We start from the raw sequence: 26,921 nt of genomic DNA on the forward strand, positions 1-26,921 counted from the left end.
ATTCTTCTGATTGATTTAAACCATTTATGTGGATGGTCTTAAATCAATTTATCTTGATTGGGTATTTAAAAGTTGATTTAGTTAAACCAGCACGTCTTTTGTCTATATACAAGGGCTTAGGCTACGTCCACACTACAGAGCCTGTATCAGCATAGCTATGTCGGCATAGCCCCCCAGTGTAGACACAACATACCCTGATGGGAGGAGTTTTTCTTCTGTTCTAGAAAGTATAGCTCCCTGAACGACGTTAGCTATGTCAAGAGAAATATTCCCGTTGATACAGCTGCATCTACACTGGGGTCTGACAGCATAGATAAGTTGATCAAGGGGTTGGCTTTTTCACACTCCTGCGCGACATAGCTATGCCAGTATAAGTGTTCTGTGTAGACCAGTACCTGGGAGCTCCAGGGGTCGAGAGTCATACGTTCTGACTAGCAGGGATGACTAACATTAACTGTGAACAAGGTGCATTAAAATGCTTTCAGGTGCCCTGCAACGCAGTTATAGACCAATTGGAATACTTCCTACTCTCAGCTTTCGATTACCTTGGCTGGTTAAAACAGCTCTAACCTAACATAATGTACACATTTCACTTTGTTGGCTATCTTGCTCTAGGAAGCTTAAGAACTGGACCAAAAATGTACATTTAGCCATCAGTAGTCAAGAAAATGCTAGAGATGGGCCTAAAGTCCCACCATGAACTTTGGGAATGCTTGGATCTAGATCCAAACTTAGCCACTTGGGCTTGTCCCTGTAATAGGAAGTATAGTCCAGTGATAAGAGCACTGAATTGGGATTCAGAAGGCCTAGGTTTAATTCCCGCAGACCTGCTGTATGACCTTGGGCAAGTCACTTCACCTCCCCATGCCTCAGTTTATGTATTGCTAAATTGGAGATTAAGATATCTTCCTTTGTGAGCCACTTAATGTCTATGGATGAAAACCTCTACATAAAGGTTATGTATTATTATTAGGCCCAAACAGGAACACAAAATCCAGAGGCCCCTTCTCCCACATCCAGTCCATATCTGAACACTGCACTTTAGGCCTATCTCTAATAACCATTAGAAAGATCTGCTGGGCACTAGTATTAGGTTGAGAAGAATCCCAAAGAATGTTTTGTTAGTCAGACACAGGAGCTTAAGAACAATTTGTAATTGTTTTGGGGTTTGGGGGTTTTTTAGTTTTTGTTTTGTTTTGTTTTAAAGAAAATTCCATTCATTTTTTCAAATGCAAGGCTTACATCTGGCGTTCTCACCACTGCTGTCCATAGGGCTCTGCTGGGAATTGTAACAGGCTTCTAAAAGGAGCTCTGTATTCACATGCAGTAACAAACTGCACCCAATGAAGAACTGCAGTGTGGCTGGATTCATTTGTTTCTGTCCTTCAGGTGAAAAAGAGGAGTTATGTCTGTTCTGTGATTTGTTCCCTTAGCTTTAGCGCTGCTGGCCCAGATTTGTTCTTCAGTTACAGCCATGCAATGAGGTTGCACTAGTGTAACTGAGAACAGGATTTGGCCTGCAGTGTTAATTTATTCTTTCCTCTCATGGAGTCATTGGCATTGCTGTAGAACCTTCGTCTCCTGTCGGCCAACCCCTTTTTGCTAACTTTGAAATATTAACTTTCCATTTCTCCCCGGTGTCCCACCGCCCACAAAAATGTATAATTTATCTACATTTTTATTTGCAATTCCAAAAAAAAAAAGAAAAAATATCTCACACATCTGTGAATCATACCCTGGCTTTAGATCAATTTAGAGTCACAACGGACCTGGAAGAGGAGGCCTAAAAGCAATATTTTCTTTCACTGGTTAAGAAGGGCTGATAGAGAAGGGCCTTCTACTGCCAGGGCTCTCTCTAGTCAGGAAACATTGCCAAATATTGCTTCCCCGCCATAAGAGTCCTGCTGTACTAACACCCCTTAGTAACTGCACTGGCTAGAGATGAAAACAGTTTTTCACTCCCATACTGTTTAGCCCAGGCTTGGGGCAGGTGCTGAACACTGGAAGAATAAAACAGTCAACGATGACATGTTTGGGAGGAAATGGAAAATAGGTGTTGGTAATCTGCATTAAATGGTATTCATATTATTGCTGGGAGGAGAGCGGGAAAGGGATGTTATGGGAACATATTTTTCATTACAGTCTGATCTTTGCTAAATATTCCTAACATATGATCCCGCAGTTTATGCATCTGTCCAATTGAATACATGTAGGATATATCATCCTGTGAAGGGTGATTGATGCTCATTCTGTGTACACAAATGGGAAATATCCATTTCATACGAGCCTCATAGGTACAGGCAAGGTTTTTTCATTAGAAGTGGAAAAAATTACTAATTATTCATTGGTAATACATATGGAAAGAATGGGGGATTGATTTTTTCCCCTATTATTGGCTACTAGCTATTCCCATAGCCCACTATTTTATATATAGATCTGGGGAAAGAAATTTAGATGATGGAAATAAAATATGCAGTGATGGGAAGAGCAGTAATTAATTTATTTGGCACAAAAATCTTCAAAAGAAACAAAAGAGCTCAGCTATGGATTGTAGTTAATTTCAGTTCCCTTTGTATTTGCTTGTTGTTGGGTTGATCTTTCTACTTTCTCATTTTAAACCATGGTGGTTGATTTTGCAGACACACAATAAAACTGAATTAACTGCATGTCTGTATGTTGACCTTTGAGAGACCTCTTTGTAATCACCTAAAAAAAAACCTATATATGTTAGAATGGTATATGTGGTGCTGGTGGCCCCGCCTATTAATAACATTGCCCAACACTTTCCATTATAAGACCCTATTTTCAGTTTCTTATAACTTTGGTGAATAACATTTAGGCTAAAATTTCCAATGCTGGGTGTTTGCATCAGGCTAATATTTTTTTTCTTTGTTGGGGGGGAAGTCAGGGTAAATGTCAGCCAAAATGGTTCAGCTAATTCCAAGAATGAGGTTGGGGGGGAAAAACATATTTTTTTCAATGTTAAAAAAAAATTCTGGTGACCCTTGCTTTGAGATGCTCTATGTTTGGAGCAAGAACCTGAAATTTGGCAAGGTTCTTTGTGTCAGGGACGAACCATGTGGGCATCAATATGATGCCACTGTGTTAAAAAAACATAAATACTGCAAAGTCAAGCACTCAAAAGTTAGGAAATGCACTGACAACCTTAATTCTGGCATTTCCTAGTTTTGAATGCTTGACTTTGCAAGTTTTGTGTTTGTGTGTTTATACACACATACCTGCACACACGCACATCCCTGCACTTGTTATGGATGCTAATTCTTTCCCATTAAATCACAAATGGAAAGATGATCATGTGGTTTAAAGCACAGGACTAGGCATCAAATGATGTGGGTTTTGTTTCTGCCTCTGCCAAGGACATGTTACTTAACTTCACTGTGCGTCAGTTTCCTCATCACGAAAAGGGGAATCATACTGCCCTATTTCACAGGAGGGTTACAAGGCTTAGCATGAATTATTCACTCAGGTTTGTATGGTGATTTAAAAACTTCACATAAAAGACACTATGGAAATGCAAAGCATTATTGACCATTTTAAAACTGTTTTTCCTTTGATAGGAAGGCACCCATTATAAACGTCTCTTAGCACTTTGATTATTGCGCGGAAGAGGGAAAATCAGAGAATAGCAATTTTTTTTCCTTGTTGTATTGATTTCAAAACAGCATTTCAAAACAGCATGGTAACTCAGGGATGATTTTACTGTCATTTTGCTGGCAGAAGGCTTATTATTTCTCTTCCCTGGTTTCTAGGTTGCCCAGTGGATGGTCATCCAGCTCCAAACATCACTTGGTTTTATGCTGGTCAACCCATCAACATGAGACACAACATCCTGGCAGCTGGTCAGATTCTTCAGCTACTAAACATCAGCGATGGTTATCAGGGTGAATTCAGCTGCCTGGCTCAGAATGAAGCTGGCTCACTTATGCAAAAAACATCTCTGACAATCCGAGGTAAAATAATTCTATCCTGCTGCCTTTATAAGATCTTGGCATGGCCAGGGTGGTGCTGTTAACTGTATCAACATCATTCTGAATTCCTTCACTCTGAGGCCACAAGAAATGGCATCCAAGGGATGTTTTGGTGCCGTAGCTGCTAAGAGTGAATTTGTAGATATGCCCAATAATTCTGGTATCTTGGTTTTTAGAGGCCTACACTGAGATGCATTGGACCTGATTTTCAGGGTTGTTGAGCACATACAGATCACTCCAATATTAGAAGCCACCAATTTTAATGACAGTGTTTCTCAGCCTTTTCAGGCTGAGGACCTTATCTGAAGTCCAAAAATTTTGCTACCATCTTATATTTGATATAACAGTAAGAGTGAAATATATATCAATGAGAAAAACGATCAAGCCACATAGTGTGTGTGTGCACGTGTGGGTTTTCCAAGAAATTTACGGAATACTTGAACTTCAAGGGTAAGGATGTGCAGGAGTAGGGGAGCAAGAGTTTCTTTCCTTTAGAGTGTAATAATATTTTCAACATCTCGTGACCTCCCACCCCCCAAATGCCTTTTATCACTCCCATGGGGGGTCATGACCCACCAATTGAGAAGCAGTGATCTGAGTCTTTTGTTATTAACACAAGTAATGGGTTTTTAAATGTAAATATGTGAATTTTATTTTGGCAGCATCTCTTCTAGGTGCTAACAAAAAAAATTGCTTAATCTTACAAGTTGATCTTTTAATGCGTGATTCCTTTCCTCTTAAAAATACCTCTTTAGGGTAGTTATTTCCATTAAATTTAAGCTTTGATGTTAAAGTTTTAAGGGTAGGTTTTTTTCAAAGGAAATCATGAAATAGTTTTGGTGCCCCTTTAATTATGTCCCTTGAAAGCATTGCATTGGAGTTTCACCCCCATGACACCCATAGCATCTATGGGACCTATGCATCTAGAACTTTGTACAATGCATCAAAATTACTGCGTGTTTTTCTTTTGAGATTCTTGCGTCTAGGAATTAATGATAATGCAAGTGCACAATTAAAATCAAGAATGTTGATTTATTTTCTATATTTAGATATGTTTTCCTTGAATAATATTATTTATCACATTATACTTGAAGTAAGTGAAGCTGCATCTTCAAAGTGCTTTACAATCATTCTCTAATTAATCTGTGTGGGTGAACTGTCTCATGCAGAAATTAGAAATAGGACCAAACCTAAACATCAAATTCAAATACCATAATTTGCTGGTGTCTAAACCTGGGTCCAAATTTTCTGATTTAAGCCTATCTCTGAGTGACACTGGACCACATCATCAGGTGCTGTAAATCTGTGTAACTCCACTGCCTTCAATGGAACTCTGATGATTTACACCAGCTCAGGATGTGGCCCACTGAGAATTCTTTTTCCATTATTAAGATGAATGTTTACTTCTGGGGGAATTCTGCACCAAAAAGTTCAAAATTCTGTAAAATTATGCATATTTATTTGTCAAAATAATGCATCGCTCCAGTTTCAATTGTTTTGGTAATTTATTTAAATTACAATACAGAAAGTCACAACAACTATTCAGCATTTCCTAAACACATGAAAGTTAAGTTACAAACACTTGGTAACTAATACCCTTCATTCCAGTTATAATTCTGGATTTTCATTTAAATTACATTAGAGAACACCAAACAGGAAAAAAAAGTACATCATTTTAAATTGCTCAGACTTTCATACATGAAAGTCATACAGTTTTGCTAATCATTATCCTAGAACTGGCTGGGTACTTTGGAAAGTGCTTGGTTCTGATTGTCCTGACATTTTATTGGCTGCTTGGTAAATGTTTTATTTGCCCTCAGCGTCTTTTTTTTAATGGGTATGTAAATATCCTGAGCTGTAATCTAACCCCATTGTGTCACTTTGGCACAGGAAAAAAGTGAGAAAGCACATAGATCTTCCTAGCTGAGGATTCTCTTACTGTCATTTATAATAAGGCTCATTTACATCACTCTGGTAGGGGCCTTAAAACTTTCACAGGTTTTATGCTCCTGGGGGAATTGACTGAGAATTGGAACAGTTAACTAACAATAGGAACATTAACAATGTTACTATGTAGGCAGGCTGCTACATTTCTGCCTCAGAGAATGAGATCAATTAACTAACAGGCAGGCTGCTACATTTCTGCCTAAGCATGCCTCGTGCACAATAAAAAGCCCTACCCTTCCATGCCAGTGAGCTGCAGTAGCAAGCGAGAAGGACAGAGTGTCTCTTTCTCTCTCTCTTGCGCTTGTTGGCATGCACGTACACCCAGCCCCACCCTGACAGTGATCAACCACGCAGGCATGCATGCCCAGACCCTCCTCCCCCATGTCTGCTCAAGGCATGCTGGAACAGTCGCGCACCCGGGGAAGAGGCACGTGTCCCCTGGCAGATTTATTTTTGCCTTTTTCTGCACGGGGGGCACAGTAAAATGCGGGCCATATGAATTTTACACCCCCAAAGGGGCACAGAATTCTGTCGGGAGTACATCTAGTGTGTGGATCGCTGCCTTTCTGCAAAGGAATGGAAGGATTGATTTACAGCATGGATTAATAATATGCTTATTTCCTATCTAGTATGGGAAAGTCTTATTGGATTTAACAGGATTACTTTAAAGGGCATCTATAGAAATTTTATAGAGTTCTACAGAAATTCTTCTAAAAAATGATAGAATTTTATATTGAAATAATTTCTATACTATTTTAAGTGTCCTATACTCTTCTGTATCAGAGATGTTCTCCTTTAAATTCCTCAGGATGATTTTAAAAAAATCTGTAGAAAGGTTTTTATTTTCTGTTAAATTCTGTGGGACTTTTCCATAAGGGATACGTATCATGTGGGACTGATACAATAGTCCCCAGGCCCTGTTTCCCCAGTGTGGTATGTATATATCTTAGGTACTTATATAGCCCCCATTACCGCAGTATCTGAGCACCTAAAAAACTGGAATGAATTTATCCTCACACCACCCCATTTGACAGGGAAGGGCTATTATTCCCATTTTAAACACTGGGAACTGAGATACTGAGAGACTCGGTGGCTTGTCCAAGGTCACACAGAAAGTCTGTGACAGAGCAGAGAATTAAATTAGTCTCCTGAGTTGCAGGCTTCCACCTTAACTACTGGCCCATCCACTGGCCAGTGCTGAAGTCACATATCACCTAGTCACCATGCCTTATCGTGATGAGTTCCAAAACACAGGATTTACCATATCAGAGAGGATTGATGATCTAACAAAGGCTGGTATCCCACCTCTGTTTGTGCTCAGTGCCTGATGATTCATAGGGTGACATGCTTTTCCTATACATAATTCACCTATTTTAAACATTTCTGTAGGAGTCACTTTTATCTTGTATCAGAGGGGTAGCCGTGTTAGTCTGTATCCACAAAAACAACAAGGAGTCTGGTGGCACCTTAAAGACTAACAGATTTATTTGGGCATTAGCTTTTGTGGGTAAAAAACCCACTTTGCATCTGACGAACCGTTTCAGATTTGGGGACTGGGGATGCATCTGAAGAAGTGGGTTTTTTACCCACGAAAGCTTCTGCCCAAATAAATCTGTTAGTCATTAAGGTGCCACCAGACTCCTTGTTGTTTTTATCTTACAAAACGTCTCCAAAATGGCAGAGCACCTTGGTATCAATCACTGATATTTTACCATTAATCAGCTTTTCTGATTGATTTTTAAATGTTAACTTGGGTGTCTTGTGCTTGTGGCAGAATATTGGTGGTCAGCGGACAGACTGATGGCATGTTCGGCCTCCTGTGGTAACAGGGGAGTGCAGCAACTGCAACTGAGGTGCTTACTGGATGGGACTGAGGTCAACACATCCCACTGTATAGAGAAGCCCAAGCCAGTGCTACAGCCTGTTGCTTGTAACAGAAGAGACTGCCCTTCAAGGTTTGTCCTTGCGCTGTAGTATATTGTGTATGCTTTTACGAAGCATTTAATCAGAGGTGGGCAAACTACGGCCCATGGGCCACATCCGGCCCGTGGGACCGTCCTGCCTGGTCCTTGAGCTCCCAGCTGGGGAAGCTAGTCCCTGGCCCCTCCCCTGCTATCCCCCTTCCCCCGCAGCCTCAGCTCGCCATGCCGCCAGCACTCTGGAGGGCGGGGCTGCGAGCTCCTGCCAGGCAGCACGGTGGCGTGGCTGGCTCCGGCCGGGCAGCGTGGCTGCCAGACATGCTGCTCTGAGCGGCATGGTAAAGGGGCGGGGATCAGAGGAGTTGGATAAGGGGCAGGAGATCCTCGGGGGCAGTCAGGGGACAGGGAGCAGGGGGCGGTTGGATGGGGTGGAGGTTCTGGTGGGGGGGGGCGGTCAGGGGACCGGGAACGGCGGGGGGTTGAATAGGCGTGGGAGTCCCAGCGGGGGGGCCTGTCAGGGGGCGAGGGTGTCAATGGGGTCAGGGCAGTCAGGGGACAAGGAGCAGGGGGGGTTGGATGGGTGGGGAGTTCTGAGGGGGGCAGGCAGGGGGTGGGAAGTGGTAGGGGGCAGATAGGGGGCGGGGCCAGGCTGTTTAGAGGCACAGCCTTTCCTACCCGTCCCTTCATACAGTTTTGGAACCCCGATGTGGCCCTCAGGCCAAAAAGTTTGCCCACCCCTGCATTTAATAATACTCTGCCCTGGACAACATGTTATCTTTGCTTTTCTAGTGTCTGTCCAAGAAACAATTGTATCTGAAAGTGAATTTACTGAATCTTAATCCAGATAAATTAGAGGGCATGGTGGTGGATTGGGGAAAACATTCACAGTACATGGCAGAGATTATGTCTACTCCTTCTGTTAAAGGGGTTCATCGTCTTTTTTTTATTAGCAAAGTTCACAACCTAATGGTCTTTTGGATCCTTCCCAGGAAGGATCAGTGCCCAAGAATGCTGTTTGTTAGACGAAGCTAGCTAGAGGACTGAATTTTCCTCTTTGACTCACTAGTTAACCATACCTTTGTCAACTCCAGACTAAATATATGCTGTTTGGGGGCATGACTGTGCCCTTCTATTTGTTTGTACAGCACCCAGGAAAGAGAGTCTTGATCCTGATTGGAGCCTTTGGGTACTACCATAATATATATGTATTTTTGTCCTTCTGCAAATCAGTAGCAGATTTCAGGGCCCTGCAAGTCAGTTTCCCATTGGAGAGGAAATCAATGATATGTAGTCTGTTTATTTTCTTACTCTTGATCTACGCTGCAAAGTTATATAGGCATATCTATGTTGGGCAGGAGTGTGAAAAACCACACCTGACTGACATATTTATGCTGACCAAAAAAACTCCTCCCGCCTTCCTCTCCCCCGCCCCCCGGTGTAGATGCATCTATGTCAGTGGACATGTGCTTCTGCCAAGGTACCTAATGTCATTCAGAGAGGTGATGTTCCTGCATCAACAGAAAAACTCCTCCTGTGAAGTTGGCTATGCCAACATAACCATGCCAGGATAGTCCCCATAGTATACACATAGCCTTAGCATGGCTGGTTTTTTATATTGTATATATACCAGCCCCTAAACAGAGGTGGTCACAAACAGCATGCAAACAAACCCATGTTTCAGAAATTCAGCCCCAGCACCAATGCCTACTTCCCAAGAAGCCACTCTGCCCCAAGAATTGACTTCAGATAGAAAGATAAAGGGAGAGAGTAAATTCTCCAGCTGCCTCCAACAGCTTCCCCAAATGAAACTGCATCCCAAAACTAACAATACACCATTTCTTCAATGACTGTACATTGCTTGCAAAACTTTGTGTAACCATGCCAACTAGTGACTCCCCTGAGAACGGTATCGGTATTAATATTATGTTATGTGATGGGACATTTGTAACAAATCAGAAATAAACAAATCAAAATTAGAGATAGGCCCAAACTGCAAATTTCAGGTAAAAATCCAGAGTGACTCCAGTAACTTCACCTGCATGACTCTGGTTTTGCACTCATATATTTGAGATCAGAATCTGGCCACAATTTCTGACACGAGCGGAGGAGCTGAGAATCAGAAAGTATCCTGATGAGCAGAGAGCAGCCAGCTTTCCAGCCATTTGCTTTGGCTGTGGCTTGGGGGGCAGCTAGGCTGCCCTTTCATTACCTTTCTATAATGTGTTCCTGCACCTCTCTTTAGGCAAATGTTTTCTGGATGGCCAGCTGAGTCATAAGGAGCAGCTGAAACCACGAGAGACTTGATGAAATATGAAACATGCTCATTAATATCAGCAGTTTGACTTGCTGATGGGAATATTTCCACAGGAATGATTTATGTCCTTTTATCCCCTTCCTGAGCTATAATGCAGCCCACGCTTCTCTTCCCGGCTCCCGAGAAAACTGCTGAAGTGTATGTTTGGAAATAAAAGTTGATTGAAACGCAGAGCTGAGCTTTACAAAGGGCAGAGAAGCTGCAGAATCAACCTCGCCAAACTCTATGATACGCAGAGGAGAAGTATTTTTTGTCCTTGCCAAGAACTCTATTTATTTTATTGTTTCTGTAACAGTGGGAATCAGTCAGCAGAGCGTTAATGAAAATATAATGGATGCCTTTACTTGAGTATCAGAGCTCCAAGGGACTGGAAAGCACCTACTGCCTGTTTTGTAAAGTAATCATAAATATGGTGCTGCTGGTTGGGGAGATGCTAGGCTTTCCCTCCACCACCCAGAACACATAAATCCTGCAAAGTAGCCTGAAGCCTATTTCAGCAGAGCTCCTGACTTGACCAGAACTCTCCCCCTGGAACTAATAATCACTTCCCTTCCTCCTTCCCTCCAACCTCTCTTCAAAAACCATCTGGGTAAATATCGCACCACTCCATTGGGAAACAACTCTCTTTGCCTCCTTGTGCCAACTGCTTGGCACATGGGCCCAGCTCTTGCAGTGTTCAGCATCACCATTATCTACCATGTGCATGCCTGAACATGGCCCGTGATTCATGATTACCAAGAGACTCACTTCTTTCACACATTCCGCATAGCAGTTTTAACAGCCAGTAATAAGCTGCAGACTAGCTGAGTGGGAGGCTATTTCACATTATCCCAGGATTGGAGGAAGGTTGCTGATCTCTGAACAACCAACTAAATCTGTTACCCAGTTAGTAGTAGATGGTAGACCAGTATAATAATATTATATTTCTTTATTTATGTATTAAATGTTATTTTGTTAACTTGTTTTAGTGTTTTTTAAAAGTCAATACATATAGGGTCAGATCCTCTATTTCAGCCATGCAGCTCAGGGAAAATGGCACAATGCCCTTTGTGCTTCCCCAATTCCTGTCTGGCTGTGCACCAGCCCATTCCCTTGGAGTAAGAGCAGCCTAGAAGCTGCTGTAAGTTATCCAGGAAACCAGTGGCCCCAAGGAGGCAATATAGCGACCAGGGATCAGCAGGGCTAGAGACATACAAGTTATGCATCTATGTCAGCAGCAAGTTGAGAGTGGGAGCTGCTGTGTGGTCTTTACATAACTGAAGAATCCCCTTATTGGGCTGATCCTCCCATGGCTTGTAATACTGGCCTTAGGTCCAGAATCTGCCAACATGATGCTGCAAAGTGACCACACCGCACCCCAGGGTTAGAAGTATTTACATGGGTTTTGCAAACAGAGCCAAGAAAATATAGAATAGTTTCTATTCTGGGCCCAACCCCTTTTGACAGAGGTGCTAAAATGTAACATACTTTAGTCCCTAGCCCACGAGGTGCTGAATTTCCTCAGCTCCCATTGACCTCAGTGGAAGGTGAGGCTGCTCAGCATCCCCCAAGATTGAGCCCAAAGTGATCAAATGGCTGGCTTTCTGCAAGTGCCTCTGTGATTTTAGAGGAGCAGTGTTATGAGATCCCTGTGACACTGTCATTTCTGCCTGATGATTCTGTACTGCTCCTTGACCCCTTTGCGTTTCTCCTATCAGGTGGATGGTGACATCCTGGTCCCTTTGTACACGGAGCTGTGGTGGAGGGGTCCAGACCCGGCGAGTGACTTGTCAGAGGTTGACTGCTATGGGCAGTTCCGTCCCCATGTCAAATGAGGCATGTACCCAGGTTGCCAAACGCCCAGTGGATACCCAGATCTGTAACAGGCAGCTGTGCATGGAGTGGGTGGCCTCCTCCTGGGGTCAGGTAAGGGCCACACAGACATACAAAACTTCTCGTACAGTTGGGTGACAAGAGGTGCCTGAAGACGAGAGCAATAATTTTGCATCTGTGATTAATGCATCGTATGAGGTTTTAAGACTCATGTCTTTTGTTTAATGCACTGGATGATTGGGATAACCAAACTTCACACGTTTCATGAAAGAGATAGCAGCCTAAAAGACAGGGCTAGACTGTGCCAGATCGGCACTGCCTTGAGTATGGAGGCACATTGTCCCAGGGGGAGCTCATGGAGGGATTATGTCTCCGGCACGCATAACTGCTCCCCAGTGCTCAATGGGGCAGTAGTCATCCTTTGGGATAGTGTGGCCTGTTTTCCCTATCCCCTGCAGTGTCCAAGCTTGCTCTGTAAGGTGATGTGGTCCTGCTTCCTCATCTCCCCCATTTCCTTTGGGGAGATATGCAATCTTGAGGGAACAGTCCGAGCCCTCCTCCAAGTACAGAGACTGTGGTTGTGACCAGTCTTTGCTTGGGGTAAGCACGGAGAAGAGGAAAGTTCTTCTCCCATCCCCAGATCTGTGTACACCCTAGAAGAGCTAGTCACGATCTGGCCCTTCACTCCTCTCCACTGGACTGTCTTCACAGAAGAAGAGGCTTCTTCTTGCAGCCTCTTGTTATGTATTTATTTATTTGTAGTGATGGACACAACCCTGGAGAGCAAAATCCTCCCTCTTCTCTCAGAGCAGCATGGACACTGGCAGCTCAAGCTTCCCCGTCCTGTTCTGCCAATGTACCTCAGTAATGACCTGGAGAAACTGGTCAGTTTCCATGGCCTAGTCAATCCTTGCTGTCTCTTGTGTATCTGGACACAGTGAAACACACACATTTCCAGACCCTGATTGTCTCTGTTATGCAACATTTATATCTGGTCCTGTTCTGGGTTGTCGTGTGTTTTTTAACAAACCCCCAGTTTCACAAAAGTTTCGGATATCCACTAACACCTCATAAAATCAGGATTTATTTGAACCACTATGTAAGGGAAACTGTAATGATGATACAAGACATTGGGTCCAAAGCATTTTAAGACTCCCACACAAGTCAGTCTGAAACTCCATCCTTACTGCTTCATGTTGTGCTCAGATACTAAAAAGATGTTCTGTAAATAGTGAATGATTCATAGTATTATGAGTGGAATCCTCCTATTGGGGAGATCCATGGGAGAGCCCCTTATTGTCTGTGGATCTCTGTGGGTCAGCAGATCTCCAGAAAGGATTGTGGCATATATGTGCTGTAAATGTAACCCACAGCCAGTCATTGTGGTACTCTGTCTCCCTCCCTCTCAGCTGTAGCTGGCCCACACGTACAGGCTGGTGAGAATTTTAGCTTAGGTAGAAGAGGTTCATACATTTAGACGCAAAGGTCCGATGTTCAGTCCACCCTGATGATGACTCATCCAGGGGCAGAGTGGAATAAGTGAAGGCCAGAGTTTAATCCACAGGCTAGTTTTACTTGATTATATGAGTTAAAGTCAGATATTAATGTTGTTATTTTAACATTACTTTTGGCCTACGAAAGGTTTTCAATGGAAGAACAGTTCATCTATAACAAACCTGAAGAGGTCATACTTTTAAATCAATATCCTTAAAAAGTACTAATCAGGAAACACTTAAGGAAATCAAGTTTAGGGGCACACAACAAAAGCCTAATAAAAACATTATGCAGAGTCAGCTTTGTGAACGCAGGGATTGGCTTCATTCTCAATATAGACTGAGTTACCCTGAAATATTTTGCAGCTTTTCATGATTACTGCCTGGTAAGTCAATGTGGAAACAATGGCAAATAAATCACATGATCTCATTTTGTTTGATTTCATAGTGATATGATAGTAGATCTTAGCCACATAAATTCTGTAATTTCTGATATGACCATATATAATCTCATATATAGTATATATGAATATACTAAATACAGCCTTGTAGACCAAAGTTACTCGTTACACAGCATACAACATTGACTGTTTTGCTCCATCAAGGTCGGTAACTCATTTTATGAAATGTTCATAGGACAAAGGTTATTGCAAAGCATCCAGTGCCATCATTGAAATGAGACATGTTACTGCCAGCGAGCTGAAAATAACTTAATTAAATCCTATGTCTGTGTATTTTGGAGAAAGTTCACTCAGAACATAGACTGAGTTATGCTGCATTTATGAGTAAAGAGCTGAACATTCTTTCAAAACAGAGAAGCAAATTGCTCAATTTGTACTTTCTTTGAAATTTCGAGTAAGGATTGTGTAATGCTAGCTGTTGGCCAGTTAACTCAAATGGGTGGTTGTAACCCGTGGTGATTTATCTCATTCCCTATGATATCATACCAAGTCTCAATCATCAAAGACGCATGAATTCATCTGTTATACCTGACCTTTGTGCTTTATAATATAATATTTCTCCTACCTGAAAAAAGCATTTCTCAAGCTCCATGTAAACCTATACAGCTCTGTTCCAAGACATGTCTACAAGACAATTACATTAATTACAATTAGGAACAGACCACTGGCTGTGGATCAGTGACATTTCTCCATTGTATCATAGGTTTCACGCCGGGGGACATCAGGTTCATATTGGTCAGGTTTAGTGATTAGCTTTCCCAGACTAAAGTGAAAATAAATAGATGACCTACCCCACTTCAAAACCTGTTACTTTCTTGTACCTCCCATCTTCTTTCATTTAGTTTTAAGTGGATTACTGTGGGCTATTTAACCTCCACAGCTTTGGTTTTCTTATAGTCCAACAAAGCTTCAAGACGCATCCCCTAAGATTTCCATTCACTCAGGCCTGTTTATAATGAAGATTGCCAGCACGTACAGCTATTGCAGTCCTGCCCCAAGTACCCAAATTAATGACACCTACATGCACCTGAGCCAGCGCCCCCTGTGAAAAGCCTTGCATTGACTTGCGTCTCTCTCTTTCAGCCTGCGGGGAAGTGCTATCCTTATTGCGCCTGCACCAAAGCATTAGGCTGCCTAACAGTAGAGTATTATTCTATAGACCACTTAGGTCTTTGGTGGACATTCAAGATGAATTTGAGCATATTCGATCCCTCTCACTCTACCTAATCGGTTCTCTGACCCCAGCCAAGCTGGTGATTACTCCCTCTCCTCCTTCTGAGGGCCCTGCCTACTTATCTTTTCACAAAACACCCTTCCTTGCAATCAATTCATCGGTCTCCCCACTCCAGCTCAACCAAGCTTCCTCTTTTTGTGCTGGACCCTGGTCCATGTGTTGGTTGAGAACTAGTACCAGATGTGAGGAGGGCATGCCAGGGTGGAAGAGGGTTTCTGGCACTAGGCGGGTAGCACAGGTCAGAGCTAGTGCCAGGTAGGAATCCCAACCTGCTCCACCTTTGCACTGATGGAAACTCCTTGATCCCTACATTCATTTCCCTTCTCATCCATCTCCAAATCAGCAGTCCCCTCCCAAAACCAGTTTCCAGATATTGGCTGCCTGGAAACCAGGCAGTTTTATAAGGGTTGATGAAAGATGGTGCCAAAGTCACATGCTTCATGCCTTTAGCTGTCTGTGATTTAAACTGGGAAGAGGGGAAACAAATTAAACCACAAGAGGCTGACTGACAGGTTTGAGTAAGTTAGGATGTCTTTGTGTTAAAGCAAAAACCATTGCTGGCCCGATTCAGTCTTGCTATGAACCACCTGGCTATAAATTGTGACAGTACAAGCTGTAAAATACACAGTAAAGGGACTGTAGCAAGATTTCCTGTATGGATCACAAGCTCGGGGCTAATAAGATGAAAGCTTTTTATTTGTCCAAACAGATGGATTTAAGATTGAAACAGGCAAAGAGGGAGGGGAATTAATCTAGAGAGCAGATACAGAAATGAGTTTTAATGCTGCCCTGGGGAGGCTGTGTGGGATACAAGAAGACTGTGCACTTGGACTCAAAACCTACTGATCTCTATGAAGTGACTGAGAGCATCTGCATCTCAGCAACATGCATCTCTGCTCATTGACTCCCAAGAAGGGTTTCATAAAAGCAGGGCATGTTCTCTCTTTATGCCACTGAATGTCTTTTTTCTACTTTTGCAGTGTAATGGGCCATGCATCGGACCGCGACTAGCTGTACAGCACAGACAGATTTTCTGCCAGACCAGGGATGGGAATTCCGTGTCTTCTGACCAGTGCAGTGCCCTGCCAAGGTATTACAGAATCCCTCATCATCAGAACCGCTCTTCTGTACAGAGACCTATGAATTAGGCCAGAGATTTTACTGCCTTTGGAGGTTTTTGGATTTGAGGTCCTGATTCTCCTTTCATCTCTCAGGAATAACAGGAGAATTGGGCTCTGTGCATGTTTGATACCATTTTTACAGAGAAACCCCAATTCTCTCTTCAAGTTTTTCCTAGTGGATGAGCATCCACATTGCCAAAGCCATCCCAGTTAGCACTGCTTGGTAGTATATCAACATTTCTCCGGTGCAATAACTAAATGAGCACCAAGTGTACAGAAGGAAAAGGATGAGTTCTGAACACCGGTTTTTGTTTGTGCCATTTGTAAAACCCTAACAACAATATCTGAAACCCAAGCTTGTTGCATTTATACTAACAAAGCTATGGTGGCTTACATCAGCCACTTCTTGGTTCATTACAACTCCTCAGTAGTATCTGGTCGTTAACTACTTTATGGACAGAAGGAGTGCTAAAGTTGTTTGAGATAGATCCTCAACTGATGTAAATGGATACATAGCTCCATAGACTTCATTGGAGCTATGCCAATTGACACCAGCTGAGGATCTGGCCTTTTGAGTCCCGTTCTGTAATTGCCAGTTGAAGTCAATGGGCCAGACCCTCAATACAGCCCATTAAGACAATGGATCTATGCTGATTTACAACCACTGTGGATCAGGTCCAGCAAGTGTTCAGAGAGGTTCAGGATCAGAGCTATAGGGCCTGTGGTATCCCCAGTGTTTGAGGAATACCCAGTGTGACTAAGCCTCTTATTTCCTGCCTGGTGGTATAATAATATCTCTGTCCTTTTTATTAACAGGCCTTTGAGCACACAGAACTGCTGGACAGACATCTGTGGTGTGCACTGGAGGGTCAGTCTGTGGACCCTGTGTACAGCTACATGTGGGAACTACGGCTTCCAGTCCAGGCGAGTGGAATGCGTGCATGTCCGCACCAACAAACCTGTGCAGGAGCACTACTGTTCCTGGAGGCCAAGACCTGCGAACTGGCAACGCTGCAACATCACCCCCTGCGAAAACAGTACGTTCCTGTGGGAGAAAGGAGCCACCTGTGAATCTTCGCCGCAGAGCTGGGTCCCCAGAGCGCGGTGTTGGGCCCCACTGCTGGGCTGCTTGGGAAAACATTTGTCTGAAAAATGGCAAATTGCAGCCTGAAAAATCAAGTGTTCCTACTGGAATGTCTCCAGCATTGTTTGTTGTTGATGTTGTTTTCTAAGAGTTGGGATCTCATCTTCCTGGTAATAGGGCTAAAAGTAATAGGTGCTGCCCTAAGTTTCCATTATTGGTATGGAGAGAAATAATAAATCATAAACAGGTAGTTAGTTGATGTTAATATCAAGCAAACCTGAGGCAGATTAGTTGGTTAGTGCGGGGAATCCCTGCAGTGGATGAGGCTTTCAGGTGACTAGAACTTAATTGGGCCTGCCAAAAAACACACACATTATAAATATTGCAAAAGGAATAAATATCTGGAACAGATGTGCCTCTTTGGAAACCAAGCCCTGTTATGTCAGTGTTCACCTGGGAACACCAAGTAGCATGAGTATAAATCACAACCTCTTTGCCAGTCATGGCTCCCAAGTACTCTGAAGCATTGCGTTTAAGGGCCATAACCTGGAGTCTAGTGTGCAGCCAGCAATTCTGAGGCTGGGCGCTGGGGATCTCCACAGAGGCTGGGCGCTGTGGAGCAGCAGCAGAACCACTAGACTACAGAAGGCTTGCTACAGGCCTTCTCCCACCTCTAGAGGCAAATACAGGTGCTCAGTAAAGCCAGCCCAAACATAGTTAGCATGGCTTGGCTTGCTGAGGGAGGACAGGACTGTCAGAGGTGGAGTTTAAAGGAGGTGCACGAGACCCTCACCCGCACTCTAGCTTCTTTCTTTGGAGTGGCATAAAGGGACCCTAAAAGCCACAGCTCCAGTCAGGGGAGAATTCCTTTGGCACCAGCACTACGGCAGACAGCAAGAATGCTGCCCTCTGAGGATCCCCTCACAAGCTGGCATGGGGGAGGGTGTGTAGGGGCCAGGACACACAGCCTTGTGGAGATTCCAGGCAGTGCTGCAGCCCATAGGGCAACACCAAGAGGCTGCTGTTAATGAGACAGGCCCCTAGGGCTGTCTAAGTTACATTGGGAGGGTTGCTGGGCCTCGAAAGAGCCCAGGATTAGGAGAGCGCAAAGGTTGCTTAACCCTGTCCCTGGGCTGAAGGGTTCAGTGCTCCACGTGTTAGAAACACAACATAGAATCTCACCTGATAACTTCAGAACTAGCCAGTATGGACCTCCCAAGCTCCAGACCAACCAGTGTGGACCTCCCAAGCCGATAAAGTACATAAAGGTGCCATGGAGCAACTCTCTTTAAAAAGGTTTCAGAGTAGCAGCCATGTTAGTCTGTATTCGCAAAAAGAAAAGGAGAACTTATGCTCAAATAAATTTGTTAGTCTCTAAGGTGCCACAAGTACTCCTTCTCTTTAAAAAGCAGCTTGTTATTTTATTTATATTTTTAATGCCAACTTGACAATGGGGATATCTCCTGTGGTACTGGAGAGCAAAACCCCCACGAGTGCAGTGACAACCCCAAGAAGTAGGTATCCCACTAACCAGTCAACAGTACTACTACTAACCCAGGACTCCCCTCTCTGATTGTGTGGTCTAAAAGCAACCTTTGGATGTTCAATTCTTCAAACCCATGTCTGTGTAGATCCTTGAGGCGCATGGCCACTTCCAGGGAAGGTCCATGCAGATAAGAAATCTTGAAGAACCACAGTTACTGGGAGTCAAGTTTCAGAGGGGTAGCCGTGTTAGTCTGGATCTGTAAAAGCAGCAAAGAGTCCTGTGGCACCTTATAGACTAACAGACGTATTGGAACATGAGCTTTCGTGGGTCAATACCCACTTCGTCAGATGCACGTAGTGGAAATTCTGGAAATTTCCACTAAATTCATCTGACGAAGTGGGTATTCACCCACGAAAGCTCATGCTCCAATACTTCTGTTAGTCTATAAGGTGCCACAGGACTCTTTGCTGCAGTTACTGGGAGGTAAGTTACCGTTCTTTCATTGCATCTCCTTTTTGTTCCCCCTTTGCCAGTGGAATGCAGAGACACCACCAGGTACTGTGAGAAGGTGAAGCAGCTCAAACTCTGCCAGCTCACCCAGTTCAAATCTCGCTGCTGTGGGACTTGTGGAAAAGCATGAAGATGAGAGCAATTGAGATAGGGGATCAGAGGCATCAGCCTTTGCTTCACTACAGGAAGGACTGTTACAAAACAAATTGGACAGAATTCAGTTTTCTTCGTTTTATTTATTTATTTTTATTTTATTTTTTTTAACTTTACTGAATCGTTGTTGTAAAGGACTTGGCAAGTTTTCCCTTCAGTGAGACTGGGAGATGGAATGCAGCAAAGCACAGTTGTGGTGGGAGACCAAAAAGAAAGAGAAGACAAGCAACATGTCAGGCCTGAGTGGAACAGAGCTGTCTAGGAATCCTTGTATAGGCCTTGCAATACACATCAACCAGCAGATGGGCGGAAAACACCAAAGCAAAAACTCCCATTAGCAGCAGATCAGACCACCAGGGCATGGATCAAACAGCTTGACAGATCATGGGCTACTGAAAAAAGGGATTGAACTAAACATTCAGCTAAGCAATGGGCAGAGACATCGTTTGCCCTAGAAGGGTTTGTTAACATAAGCATGTGGTTTTGGTTTTTTAAAATTGCTGTCCTAAAGCTGTGTTCCTGTTCTCTCTCTGTCCCTCTCTCTCTCTCTCTCTCATGCTAAGAACTTAGGATCTGAAAAGGAGGTTAAACATTGTGCTGAAGCATTAATGAGTTTAAAATGCATCTAAATAAGTGCACCAAGTTTTTTTCCCTCAACATGAAAAAATGAAGTACAGTATTATGCAGAAAAGGAAAGTGAGTGACAGAATGATCTGCTATTGACAGACTGCCGTGCATACCTGCCATCACAGCTCTGTGCAGAGCACTTATAGGAGGGGCTGTATATATATTTGTGGCAACAAGAGCTACTTACCATGCTGCATCTTAACATGATTAAAATGTATCTGGGGAAGAGAGAAGCCTGAGATCCCAGAGTTATTGGGCTTTCAGATCTGGGGTTTTGGTCTATTTCTAACTTTAGATTTGTAGAAATCATTTCTATGTCCTGCCAGTGTGGAATTTTTCTCTCATTACAGCCAAATCCTCCAGTGATAATTATTAATTTATCAAGAAGGAGAACACAGCTGCTCTGATTTGTTATAGTTCTTTCTGTCACATAGACATACAGAATGCTGCATCATCAGCTTTGTCCCCAAAGTGGTCGCACAAATTCCTAAAAGACTCACAAAAAAGGTGGATGCTAGAAAGTGAAGCAATCCATGAATAGAACTCTGCAGTCAGAGGTGATCTGAGAAGTGAGAGTCAAATTTCACGATTATAACATGATTTTGCCTGCTCATTGTGATTCTCTCGCCTAATTGCATCGATAATCAAAAATTAAGTGCTTCATCCTTCAAGATGCTGGGCATCCTCAAGTCAGTGGAAATCCAGGTTGCTCAGCACCTTGCAGAAATCAGCCTGAACTACAAAGTTTGGATTTGAACTTCCCTGAAGTTTGAGGGAGAGGTGTCCAGATCCGGAGTTTTGGTTTAGGACTATCTCTAAATGTAAGGTTTGGCTGTGCCTCTTGTGTCACCCCCAGTGGGACTCTCTTCTTGTGATGCAGTAATAAAACACTGTTCAAGTATTGATATGTTGCAGCTTACCTTACGTGTGGATTTTTCAACAAGCCTGGAAGTTCTCTTGTGAGGTCAACACCAGGTCCATTGCATTAAATTGCCTCCAGTTTGGTCATTCCAAAGTGTGTCTGGCAGGGAACACTCTCTCTACAAATGGGTCTCTGAGAAATCACATTGCTAAGAATCAGTGTAACTTTTATTTAAAAACAAACAAAAAAAGTCTTTTTATGTATGTAAATGTATATCTTTTTGTGTATATTTATTAGGATTCCTTGTATAAAAAGTGCAATATTAATAATTGTACATTGTTGTCCAGATAAAAACTATTTTGGGGATTTTTTTGTGATCTCCCTGCAATTTTGTTCCCCTAAAATCAGTGGTAATAGTGTAATTTTCCTGTTTTTATCAGCACTTTCATTTAACTTTGGATACATTTCACTGTGTACAGATTGCTTCGTAAACTATGACAACTGGGGGGAGAGGCTTTCCTACTTGTGAAACTATAGTTGTGCATGGAACGAAAGACAAATTCCTTACTAATAATTTGGTGGTTGTTTCTAGTACAATAGCTAATGAAAAGCAGTGCTGGGAAGTATTTACATTTTTTAATAACAAAACATATTCAGACAATCCCATGTTGGATATTAGCTGTGTAACTGTGCTTAGGATAAACATTTGGAGCCAAGGTCTGGCAAGGCCACTGTGTCCCCTTCACACAGTATAAATATAATTTCAGATATTTGTCCTATGAATTGTGACTTGGCAGTATCCCCATAAGATGATGAGGGTTGCTGAGTATTATAGAAGTAGGATTTCCTCCCCTAAAAAACCTGTATTTATATCATTTTTTGTACAGATAATGCAGCTTATTTATTTAACTACTTTTGTCTGACTCATTCTTTATTAACCTTAAAACAGGAGCTACCAGAGTAGCAGAGCTTTCAAGGTTCTCCAGCCTCCTCCCCTATCCCCACAGTTGCTCAGGTTTGCAAAGCTAATCATCTCCGGGCCATCAGCTATGGAGCTCGTAAGTTTCTTGAACAATCAAATGCATACTTGGGGGAAAATCCTGCCTCTGTTTGCACGGGCACACCAAGCCTGAAAAGCACTGTTCCTAACTCTCCCCATGTGAGCAGAGGGGGTGGGCCATGAGTCAGGAAGTACACAGATTTGCTCACAAACACGGGCTGTGCAAGAAGAGAGTAGTATGCTGCAGCCACTAGAATAGCTTCAAACAGAAGTGACTGTACAGTGGTTGTACAGCTGATCCATACCCCAGGTCCAGCTGGGAAGGAGGATTGTCATTCCATGGCAGATGTTCTGTCCTCCCAGCCCTACAAATCCTGAATAAACAATGAGTCCAAATTCAGCACACACAGGTATAGTGCATCTGTTTGTGCCCAGCTGTTGGTTTCCACTGGGCATGCTCAGACTGATACAAGTGATATATTCGTTAAATCAAATTTTTTTTTAAAGCAAGCGAAGGTATTAACCTCAGTTAGGACAATGTCTGTGCCAAGTTTCTGCTGTAGCCCTTTTCAAACAAGTAAGGTTGCAGCTCTTTTACAAAGGGAATTGTGATTTTGTTCACTCTCCTGTAATTCAAAACCTGATCTAGTTTTTCCAATAGGTGGCTTTTAATTGTAAGTTTCACAGGAAATTCCACATGGAAAAGTTTTTGGTTTAAAAGGGGGGGGACCTGCGCCTGGGGGGGCTGGGAGGCGTGTAATCTAAAATCAGAATCAAACAGAGATTAATTAAAACCTCACCCTTAACAGTCACTTCTGAGTTTACTGGCAGCTGAATACGGCTCAACAGTGACAAAAGGATTCCACAAAAGCCCCTTTCCACAAAGACGGATGTTACCTTGCTCTGTGGACTCTGATAACAAAGTAGCACATGGGGCCATATTTAACATAAGGTTGTCAACAGCAGCTTCCCAAAGTCCAGACTTCGTATATTATTTCACCTGTAATGGGTGATTTTATGAGAGGAGGGACAGGGGTAGCATTATGTAAAATGGCTTCATGCTATTCTGTGGCTAAGAGTGTTTGAGAATAAAAGAACCCCGTAAGCACAGTTGCTGTGGAGACTGAGGTAAAGGCCATATCCTGTGACCTGAACTTGGCAATAGCTAGACATTTTCTAGATGTGAAAAGCAACATTTTAAAAACACTTAAAATGATAGTGCCCATCTATAAAAAGGGAAATAAGGACAACCCGGGGAATTAGAGACCAGTCAGCTCAACTTCTGTACCCGGAAAGATAATGGTGCAAATAATTAAGAAATCAATTTGCAAACACCTAGAAGATAATGAGGTGATTGTGGCATTGCACTCCATATGTTTATGGAACTATGTTTATAAGTGTAAATATGATGTAACTGGAATATGCTTTACCCAAAAGGTTTCTTGTAAGGGATCATTACAAAGCGTATAATCTACTGAGTGTGTTCATCCCCTTTGTATGAATGTATCATTCTTGTATCTGAAATTAGGATATTAAATATAATTCTGAGGTCCTATTATAGTTATGCAAAATGTGGGCCATTAATGGAGGTTTCAAATCTTGTTGGCCCCCATTAATTAGGACAGTTGGTTGTAGATGGCTCTGTTTACTTGTAAGCCTTCCTGTATACCTGTGTGCCAGCGAGTGGGTAATGAAGTCCCACAGGACGTGTGAACATGTCACATGATACTGGAATCCATCTTTAACCTGGTGCTTTCCCATTTAGAAGGGGAGGGGACCCAGAGAGAGACAAAGAATTCCCACCTTGTGCCAAAGCTATAAAAGGGAGTGGAACAGAACAAAGGGGTCCCAGTCATGTGGAATCCCCTGCTTTTCACCTAAGATGCCTGCTGGAACTAACAAGAACTGTACTGGGGAAAGGGTTGGGCCCAGACTAAGAAGGAGTCTGGTCTGTGAAAGAAGCTTATTGGAACATCTCTGAGGGTGAGATTTTCCTGGATTCAGTTTCTTTATGTATTAGGCTTAGACTTGCGTGTTTTGTTTTATTTTACTTGGTGGCTTACTTTGTTGTCTGTTATTACTTGGAACCACTTAAATCCTACTTTTTATTCTTAATAAAATCACTTTTGTTTGGATCCCATTGGGAGCGGGGTGTCTGGGTGTTGGAGACAGGAGTACCTACTGAGTGGTTTTCAGTTAAAGCCTGCAGCTTTCAGTACGTGGTTCAGACCCTGGGTCTGTGTTGCAGCAGGCTTTCATTTCTGGCTCAACAAAAAAGGGTTCTGGACTCTCAAGCTGACAGGGAAAACAGTCTCAGAGGTAGTTTCAGCACGTCAGGTGACAGTCCCAAGTGGGTCTCTGTGACCGAACCCGTCACAGTGGTGTCATCAGCAGGATCTGTACACATCTGATTGCTTTGAGACACTGATAGTGATTTTAAGTGAGTTTTAAGTGTGGTGGATGGAAAACAGACAAAGTGGTTGCTAGTTTGTTATTTTCTGTTGGTTTATTTTGAGTGAGGGAAATAAGCACAAGAAAGCAGGAAAATGACTACCAGTAAGGCAGCTACAAAACTAGAGCTGGCCAGACTAGAAGTGGAAGAGAAGGCAAAGGACCATGAGTTTCAAATGTGGCAGGCAGAAATGAGGCTCAAAGAAGCAGCTGTGGCCAGGGAAACCATGGAGGCCCAAAAACAGGCTTAAACTGAAGTACAGAAAGCTGCTCATGAAAGAGCCATGGAGCTAAAAGACAAAGAGCTTGAAGCCCAAAAGCTGCCCAGGTGGAGAAGGAAAGAGAGAAGCAGCTAGTGCTGGAGTTAAAAGACAAAGGAATACAGGCCCAGATTGAGACCCAGAAGTATGAACTGGCTGTAATGGAGTGAAAGAGATAAAACCCACCAGCAGCTGGCTCTACTTCCCAAAAACCCCACAAATAGGAACGATTATGCCCGCAGTATGATTGATCCAGTGATCTTGCTAAATATTTCATCACCTTTGAGAGACTGTGCACCCTCCATGCGATTCTTGAAGATCAAAAAATGACCATTTTGGTTGCAAAATTGACTGGGAGAGTCAATAAGATGCCTATTGCTGATGCTTTAAACTATGGTTAATTTAAGAAACTGGTTTTGAAACAGTTTCAGATTACACCTGAAACCTACAGGGTTAAGAGTCTTAAGAGGAGATCTGGATTGAGTAATGTGGCTTATGTAAATGAAATGAGAGATTTGTTAGACAAGTGGGTGAGGGGAAAAGGCATTACCAGCTTGGAAGAAATGTGTGATTTGGTTACTCAGCAACAGTTCCTGAATATGTGCAGTGATTATGTAAAGCAGTATTTGTGGGACAAATAGGTGGGTGCAGTGGGGGGAATTATCTGGGTTTGCAGATTCTTACGAGCAGTCACAAGCTGCAGTTAAACATAAACCACTGGCAGAGGGGCACAAGGTTGGGGGAAAGCAGAATCACCGTTTTACCCCTGGGGAAAAAGGAGGCAGGGCGTTCACCTCCCCATTCCCCTGTTACTCATCCCAAGTCTCCTGTACAAGCAGAGGAGCCCAAAAGGTGCTGTCATTGTATGTCCACTGAGCACCTGAGGAATAAGTGTCCTTGGCTAAGTGGGAAGAGACAGCAGGTAACACATGAAGCTGCTGCTTCTCAGAGCACAGGGGTATCCCAGGCTGCTGCCTTTTTCCACGCAGGATTTGTAAAGGTTGCTTCTACACAACCAAGCAGTGAGCATATGCATGCCGTTAAGCTTAATAGCAAAGTGCTCCAAGGATGGAGAGACACTGGTGGAGAAATTTCTGTGGTCAGGAGGGACCTGATCCAGGAGAAGGATTTGTTACCAGGAAAAATGGCAGAATTAGAATTGGTGGGAGGTTACAAAGTCCTTGCACCTTTAGCTAAGGAACACATGGAAACTGGTGATTTGCAGGCTGAACTGACTGTTGCAGCAGTGACACACAATTTTGCATCGTTTCTACTGGGGAGTGATTTCTTCGATGTGGCAAAACCTGCCCCAGGATTTGTTAGCAGCAAGAAGGAATCTTGTGCTAAAAGCCCCAGGCGGGAGGCTGAATTCACATGTGCTGCTGGGGGAATAAGAGAGTGTCTCTTTAATTCCTCTAGCAGTGGAGAATGCAGCTTTGGGGGCAGGGGTGGTCGAAACTAGTTCTTGCAGCCCCGGGGCTCAAGGCAGGTCCCTGAGAGAAGGGCTGGATAGAACCAGCTCCTGTCCTGTGATTATCTCCCTGCGGGAGGGGGATGTTCCACCTTGTAACAGGGAGGCCTTCCCAGCTGCTGACTGCCAGGAAGTTGCAGGTCAGCAGGGGAGAGGTCCTGTCCTGGGGTGCACAGAGACATGTATCCTGGAGATGGAAGTTGGGGTCCTGGTGACTGCTGTGGTGGGAACAGACCCCAAGGTCTCTGTAGCTGGAAGTAAGCCCAACCTGAGTGAAAGGGTGGGATTTTGCTGGCCAGTGAAAAGCCTGTCATAGCTGGTAGCTGTGAGCCCACAGCTGGATCAGGGTCACCTTCCCTTTTAGGGACACAGGAGTGTCTGCCTCAGAGGGGAGCCCAGATGGAAGGTGAGGGGGGACAGGAGGATCCGCCCACCTTTTGTAGGAAGGCTTTTCCCCAGGAGGAGGGTGAAGGATCTGTATCTAAAATGCCACACCCCTCACCTATGAATCAGGTTTTAAGGGAAGACCGGGGGTCAGATTTCCTGGAGGGGCAAGTCCAGCAAGCTAACTTTTGGGAACAGAGAATGGGGTGACCGAGGGGATCTTCCCAATCCAAAGCATTCCAATGAAAAATGTTGTTCCTGCAACCCTTGTGAGAGATAACACTGTCTCTTCAAGGCTGGAAGAAGGAAAACTTTGCATTTGGGAAGCTTCACAAGGGGGTGA

The 26,921-nt window shown here is 43.4% G+C and overlaps 1 protein-coding gene across 1 annotated transcript in view; it reads left to right on the forward strand.

Moving 5' to 3' along the window:
- Positions 1–21,371, forward strand: part of ADAMTSL1 (ADAMTS like 1) — a 268,655-nt gene extending 247,284 nt beyond the window's left edge. The window contains exons 24-29 of the mRNA XM_084628002.1: positions 3,771–3,971; positions 7,711–7,891; positions 11,867–12,074; positions 16,150–16,259; positions 17,107–17,327; positions 19,394–21,371. Of these exons, the coding sequence (XP_084484128.1) occupies positions 3,771–3,971; positions 7,711–7,891; positions 11,867–12,074; positions 16,150–16,259; positions 17,107–17,327; positions 19,394–19,500 (1,028 nt within the window). The 3' untranslated portion in view covers positions 19,501–21,371. The remainder of the gene's footprint in view (positions 1–3,770; positions 3,972–7,710; positions 7,892–11,866; positions 12,075–16,149; positions 16,260–17,106; positions 17,328–19,393) is intronic.
- The last annotated feature ends 5,550 nt before the right edge of the window (positions 21,372–26,921 follow it).

This window comes from Lepidochelys olivacea (genome assembly GCF_965140295.1).
Source record: "Lepidochelys olivacea isolate rLepOli2 genome assembly, chromosome: 5".
Taxonomy (NCBI): Eukaryota; Metazoa; Chordata; order Testudines; family Cheloniidae; genus Lepidochelys; species Lepidochelys olivacea.